The sequence below is a fragment of the Zingiber officinale genome, chromosome 6A (assembly GCF_018446385.1).
Source record: "Zingiber officinale cultivar Zhangliang chromosome 6A, Zo_v1.1, whole genome shotgun sequence".
Classification (NCBI taxonomy): Eukaryota; Viridiplantae; Streptophyta; class Magnoliopsida; order Zingiberales; family Zingiberaceae; genus Zingiber; species Zingiber officinale.
The window spans coordinates 101,804,773-101,812,165 of NC_055997.1; the positions used below are offsets into that span (position 1 = coordinate 101,804,773).

The following is a 7,393-nucleotide window of genomic DNA, read 5'->3' on the forward strand; positions in this document are numbered from 1 at the left end:
GAAAGACTAGCCCAGCCGGTCAAATGTGGTTCAATCGATTTCGTCATGCCGATCACTCTAGGTAGGTTGAATGAGTTAACTGAATTAGTTTCTTGAGGTACTACTCTCCCTCAACAAAGACTAGGTGCACATGGATGGAGTCCCCAATCCACAAACAGAATTGTCAAGCTAACTATCATCGCTAGTTGCTAGTAGATAGTACTCCAAAGTAAAAAAGAAACAGTCCCAACATGACTTCCAACGCTAAATAAACGCATGAGAAAACAAAGTCAACCGTAGCAAAAGAATATCAAATGACCTTTCAGGATGATCAGGCAGAGAGAGTTTATGGAGGTTAAACTTTCATTTCTAGCAATGAAAAAAAAAATTGATTCCCCAAATATTTCCTGAGCTCTGAATTGCAGAATCCGGCTGAGACGCTCATGCATCGTCATTGCCAACTGATTTAAATAAAATAAATTAGTATCCCGAGTTAAATGATAATATATCAAGCTTAGAAATAAAGATTGGATAAAAATTATCTAAATTGAACAAGCTCTGGAATGACCAACAGCAAGATGCAAGTCTCAACTATTTGGAACCATGTACAAGGATCTTGTCTTGCCATCAAGCCCTATTAAGATCCTATAATTAACTATAAATGTGCAAAATCAGAGTCTGTTACTAGACAAATATATCTTAGCATTCATCTTGTTTAGTTGAAGTACTATCATCGTCAGAAGCTTTTATATATTTTTTTCAGAAGAAAAAATTGCTTCGCATCATCCTTATCAGTTGCTTTTATGCTACATTCCTATTAGAATGGATACTGTCCGCCGTAACATTTCCATCCTCCATACAAGGGTACTAGGTTAGTCTGTCACATACAACCAAGCATTTAAATTCATTCAGGTAAGATTATGCTTATGGCAAACACAACAAAAACCTTTCACCACAAGTTCATTTATCAATTCACCAGAATTGATAACAAAAATTGTGACCAAATAAACTATAATAAAAAAAGATGTAACAGTTTCAGTATTGTGACATCGTACATGATGAAACAATCTTGGCTGCAGCTAGCTTTGCTATATATGGTTATTGTAACCACCAATACCCCACCCCCACCCACAACCACACACAACATAAGCTGACCTATATTTGAAGCCAGACATAAAGAATATGTTTATCTGCAATGGATGACTTATATGTTGATAAGAAATCAAAACAATATGCAATTTTTCCAAATCAAATTCCACAGTGAAAGATTTTGTCAAAAATCTATTAGCAAACCAATCATGAAGAATAATCAACCTAAATTATGTCAAACAAAAGTTAAAATGGATGTTATTAAACTTCAAAATCCAAAATAGATTTGAATAACTAACTACATGGATATGATGCAGGCAGCATAAAATTTGAGTGTCCCACCTGTTTATTGTGGAGAACAGAAAATTTTGCAAGATTCCACCTAACGATTATCACACGTCATCACAAGCAGCTGGTTGAATGACATAAAATCAGTGCACTATTCCTTTATTTATTTGTTTCATGCATCATGTATTTAAATTGCAGAAATAAAAGTGTCATCTAATATAATTATGAGGCAACAACACAAATTCCATATTGTTTTTTGAGTGCTAAAATAAATTGATGAAAAACAATAACTTGATAGTGACAACTTTTATGCATATAATATGCCATGTGGTATTCAAAAGGTGTGCTAGTGCACAAAAGTAGACGAGAGCTCTATGAGGTGCACCCTAGATGACTAACTTCCACCATTAATTAGTATGCAGTAGTATAATTCAAATGTAATAGATACTTATTTTATGCTAATCACCTTTTGATATGTGGCCTTCATCTAGTTTCATCTTGTCCTACAAAAAGGAAAAGGAGAAAAAGATATGCCCTTGCATCAATAGTAAAACAAAAAAAAAGGAAACCAAATCAAAGTTTAATCATAATAAAAATGTATTCGTACTTCACCCTGTACCATCATATTCATAATGATAGCTAGAGCTATTTACAATTTAAACTAACAATAACCAAGCTACAGGACAGACTTCAAAGAGTACAAATGATGCAATTTTCCAAAACTCTAGGCTAGAATTACATACTAATGCAAATATCAGTAGTATGATCAAGCAAGTAAACAGGTAAAAGAATCCTGAGCATTTGCCTACACCCAGAGACGGATCTTCATGAGGGCACCACTAGGCTATAGCCCAGCCCTCAAGAATCGCAACTTATTTTTATAAGGGGATCCAAAAGCAAATTTTTAATATGGAAGAAGTGTTCTTACGGATAAACCCTATTCTCTATTAACATATTCTTTTCCTTTCTTTTTTCATAATTCTCTCTTCTGATTTTGTGATTTTGTGATTTTGCCTATCTCTCCGACTCTCTGACTCTGAGGACAGGGACAACTGACGAATCTCAAGTAACCCTTAATCTTTTTTTTGTTCTCTTTTCTTCTGTCCAGAACCTGCTGAGATTGCCTCCCACGGCACCATCACCTCCACCAGTGCGATCGAGTCGAACGACCACAGCCACAGCCGCCGACGTGGCCACTGCTGTGGCTCCGTGTCCGCAGTTCCGACGGCAGCAGCCGCGATTCCAGGGGCCACAGTTCCTGCAATCGCAGCTCCTGTGGCCAACCGCAGTCGTGGCTCATGCAGCCTCTGCCTCCAGTTTTTTTTACTATATTGTTGGTTAAAACTAAATTAAATTATTACTGCACAGTTGAGCACTTGATTTTTTTCTTATATAGAAATTATTGTTCACACTCGAGGATTAAAACTGTGAACATTGAATTGTAACAGTTTTGTGCTTTGGACTTTAACCTCAGAAATGTGATAATTTTGTGCTTTCATCTATTTCGCTCCTTGATTGTTTAACATCAACTCTTTACAGATTTGGTTATTTTTTTTAAATTATGTTGACTTTAAGGTTTTATTTTCGAATAAGATTGTAACTTACATTTTATCTCAAGATATTCCCACACAATTCATTGTACTTTGAGCACTACTTATTTGTTTGATTGTTATTTTATTATTTGTTTAGGGATATAATTTGAACTATTTCAAAATGGAACATTAATTTGCTACAAAGAAAGGAAAGACATTGATATCCTCTTTCTTTAATAAGAGAGATCATCAAACTAGTAAAAGCACTTCAATTTCTACCATCCCTACAATACAACATCAATTTAATGAATGTCTTCCAATTCTCAATGTCCAAACTCCTACAATTTCCTCTCCTAGCGAGGACCATCAGTCATCTTTTACTTATATTGAACAAGATCCGGGAAAAAGAAAATAAATATGCGAATATCATTTTATATATGAGATGAGATAAGACATTCATATCTAAAGATGGAGTCTTATCAATCAAAGATGTTGGAGTATCCGAGTACAAAATTTAAAAGTCAGAATATTCGGTTTCATAAAAGAACGGTTCCAGAAATTTCATTAGAGTATTCACATTCAACAAATAAGGCATATTGTTTTTATTGTTTTCTTTTACTGAATGATGTTAATTCATCTAATATCTCAGCACTGGTCAATGAAGAATTTGACAATTGGAGTAAACCAAGGAAAAACATATGCATTTTTTGTCCATTTGGTTTTGCAGCTTCTTTGTCGCATAATAAGTGTGAGAGAATGGTTGAAAACTTGATGAAGCCCAATCTAAAGAGGAAAAGAAGAAAAATCGTTTACATTTGAGAACCTCAACTGTAATTGTTCACTGGCTACAACTTCAAAAAAAAATATTGAACTAGGTAACATCAAACCTAGGGTGACTGTCCCGACCCCACAAAAGTTTTCCACCTACTACTAGGGTATCGAAAAGCACTCGCGGCAAGCCAACATCTCGTTGTCGCGTGCCTTATTTGGAGGAAAAATCCTTGCAAATGCGTCGTAACTAGGGATTGAACCGCGGGTGCCTGAGTGACAATTTAGTGCCTTTTCGATGCATCATAGCCCTGGGGTGCCTTTAGAGGTAATGATGATTCTTTATCTTTATCTAATCGTGGGAATTCTCTTAAATTAGTGAAGGCTTTTGCAAAAATGGGTACTGATGGAGTTGTACTTGAGAATGCACCAAAAAATGCTCAATATATCGCTACAAAAATTCAAAAAGAATTTACATATTATGGCTAATAGAGTACGACATATGGTTCGTGCAGAAGTTGAAAATAAATGCTTTTGTATTCTTGTTGATGAAGTACGAGATATATTTAACGAGAGCAAATAGCCATTATCTTGAAATTTGTGAACAATCATGGGATTTCAGTAGCACTACCTCATTGGATTTGAAAAAAGAGATATCAAATGTTCTTGTTCATCATGACCTTTAGGTTAAGAAAATCAAAAGCCAAGGATATGATGGTGCTAGCAATACATGTGGTGTATGGAATATACTTCAGACATTATTTCTCAGAGATTGTCTGCATACTATGTCCACTGTTTTACCCATCAATTACTAACATTAGTTTCTGCAACTAAGGATGTCAGTGTTATTCGGGAATTCTTTCTCATTTGGATAATATTGTCAATATTGTCACTTTTTTTACAAAGTGCATTGTTGAGTTATATATTGCACAAAGAAATGAAATTGAGCATATATTAGCAATTGGAGAACGTGATTATGGAAGTGGGGCCAATCAAATTGGTAATTTGCAATGAGCAGAGCTACTTATTGGAGTTTTCACTATGACTCAGTAAAAAGCTTGATAGGTTTGTACATTGCAACTTGTAAAGTTTTTGAAATTCTTAGTGACCATTCTCCAAATGAAAGAGCTAAGGCTCAAGTTCGAGGGATTTACAGAAGCATGACAATCTTTGAATTTGTATGTATAAAATTATGAGAACGACAGATACTCTTTGTCAAATTCTTCAAAGAAAATCCCAAGATATCTTGACTGCTATTATATTTGTCTCTACTACCAAAACTATTCTTCAAGAACTTAGAGAATGCAGGTGGGAATAATTTCTTCATGAAGTGAAAGTTTTCTGATCGAGAAATGAAATTGATGTGTCTAACCTTAATTGTCCATATAAGATTAATCATTTCCTTCAAACTACAGTTGAGCATCATTACTACTTTGATGTTTTTAATGTGGTAATAGATTTCAACTTGATGGAGTCAAATACTCGATTCAATGAGTCATCAGTGGAACTTCTTTCTCTTAGAACAACTTTAGATCATAAAAATTCATTTGACTCAATTAACAGTAATGATATCTGCAAACTTTTGCAACGAAATTTTATCCAGAAGATTTTACAGATCCAGACATTGTTGCTTTGGAGTATGAATTGGTACATTACAAACTTGATGTGATGAAGAATTTGAAGGTTTCTACACTTGTTGAGTAGTGTCAGCAATTGACCGAGAGTGGGCGGTCAAAGGCTTATGTTATGTTGACTAGATTGATTCATCTTATTTTGACAGTACATGTTTCTACCACCACTAAGAGAGTCTTTTCAGCAATGAAGCATGTGAAGACGACACTTCGCAATAAAATGGAGGATGACTTTCTTAAGGATTGCTTGACACTCTATATTGAACGAGATTTAACTAAGGATATCGATGTAGATTCTATATAGATGAATTTTATGTTTCAAAATCTCGTAAGGCACAACTTTGTTGATCAGTAGAATGTAAATGACTTGCTATCACTAATATGGAAGAAAAAAAAAGAACGAAATAGAGATAATAAAAAGGAGACCATAAAAAGATCCTGTGGTAGTATTGCATTATGAAGATGTAGGTAGTATTGCATTATGAAGATGCTCGGACAAGCCATAGTACTGCATATGTCCACTTACAACATGGAATGCATTTATGAAACTGATATAGTTCTAAATGCTAGTTTTAAAATAAACTGCTGACGTAAAAGTTTGACCATTTAGGTGATTACTCATGTAACATTCAGTCCGTTCTTAGGAAATCTTGAATGGCAATTATTTAATACTAATCCATGTGGTAGCCCAAAATTGTATGATGCTATCCAATGCTCAGCCCATATGCTCCACCAATAAATGACAAAAAAAAAACAAAACAAACAGGGAAGAATACAACAACATCGAAAAAACAGAATATAGAGTGTACCTTCACAGAACCCTCCATATCCCTTGCGAGAAACACTGAGCATCGATGTCATAAGCGCCGAAGCTGTTGCGCTGTGCATCGGCATCAACGATTCCAAGCAGAAGCTCGCCACGACAGCGGACCTGCCAAAATTTCCAAATTAGAACAAGAAAAAGAAGAAAAGAATTGAAATTCTGTAAATGGAGTGAAACTGCCCTCTACTTGTTCTGGTTGCTACCTGAGGTAACGAGCAGCGTCGGCGGGCCTCAAGTTGGGAGCATGCCTAAGCGTAGGGCGTGAAGCGGTTGTAGCCACAGCGACGACGCCGGATGCAGGGGTCCGGAGCGAAAGCGAGCGAAGGACCGACCTAGAGGCGGCGGCGGCCATTGCGAATGGGTACTCGACTTGGGAGGCTGATTCGAGGGTTTACTAGGCAGTGGACTAGACTTACCCAAATTGACCGATTTTTCGTTCGTTTGGTTCATCAAAATTATTTCAGCGGCATTTTACTAACCCTGAGTGAGAAAATTTCAGTATTATCCTTTTAAGTATTTAACTTTTATAATTTTACAAATACGTATCACATTTTCATTATACTCTTTCTTTCCCGTAATGAAATTATTATATAGATTTATATGCATATAATTATATTATCAAATTCAGATACAAAGCATGGATAACATTTATAGGAATATATTGACTTTCTTAATTTTGAGTTCAATATATCAATTTTAAATAAAATTAATTGATATCCCTATATCATTTAAAAATTTAAAAGTTTAATTTTTTTTTAAATCAAGTGGGTCCTAGAAAATTATTGATTGTGTTGATTAATAAGTATCATTGTTTTAAATCTTATAATGAGCTTGTAACAAATTTTTAAAAATTTTTATAAATTTAAAAATTTACTACTCTAAATATATATTATCGAATTTAGGTTTGAGGGTATTGATACATTAAAGTAGTTTGTAGAAGTATATTCATTTTAATTTAAAATATTCAAAGTTGTTAAGATTAATCTGTCAATTTTTTCAAATCAAAATTTATGTAAGCTCTTAAATGTATTCATGCCTCAAATCTGAATTTAATATAATAAATTGAAAGTAATAAATTTTTAAACGGATAAAATAAAAATTTATAGATGTATTCACATAAATCTATATAATTATTTGATTGAGAGAAGGGATATAAGGTAAATGTGATTTGTATTTTTAGCATTATGAAAATTAGATATGTGACATGGGTAATACTAAAACTTCCTTATGCCATTTAGTAAAATGTCATTATTACAGTATACCTTTTATGTTTTAAAAAAAAC

The 7,393-nt window shown here is 34.1% G+C and overlaps 1 protein-coding gene across 3 annotated transcripts; it reads right to left on the minus strand.

The window, feature by feature from the left end:
- Nucleotides 1-209: 209 nt before the first annotated feature.
- LOC121997189 (protein NUCLEAR FUSION DEFECTIVE 6, mitochondrial-like) lies at nt 210-6,545 on the minus strand. Of its 3 annotated transcripts, none has more exons than XR_006116234.1 (4): nt 6,314-6,545; nt 6,097-6,218; nt 1,411-1,480; nt 210-440 (listed from the first exon to the last, which is right to left on the minus strand). XR_006116234.1 is itself a non-coding variant. In XM_042551473.1 (4 exons), the coding sequence occupies exons 1-3, from the start codon at nt 6,460-6,462 to the stop codon at nt 1,840-1,842; spliced, it is 291 nt and encodes a 96-aa protein (XP_042407407.1). In that variant the 5' UTR covers nt 6,463-6,543; the 3' UTR covers nt 210-440; nt 1,823-1,839. The 3 variants fall into 3 exon arrangements, 2 of the variants coding, with proteins under 2 accessions (XP_042407407.1, XP_042407408.1); XM_042551473.1 differs by lacking the exon at nt 1,411-1,480 and adding an exon at nt 1,823-1,859 and having other exon boundaries at nt 6,314-6,543; XM_042551474.1 differs by lacking the exon at nt 1,411-1,480 and having other exon boundaries at nt 6,314-6,544.
- Nucleotides 6,546-7,393: the final 848 nt, after the last annotated feature.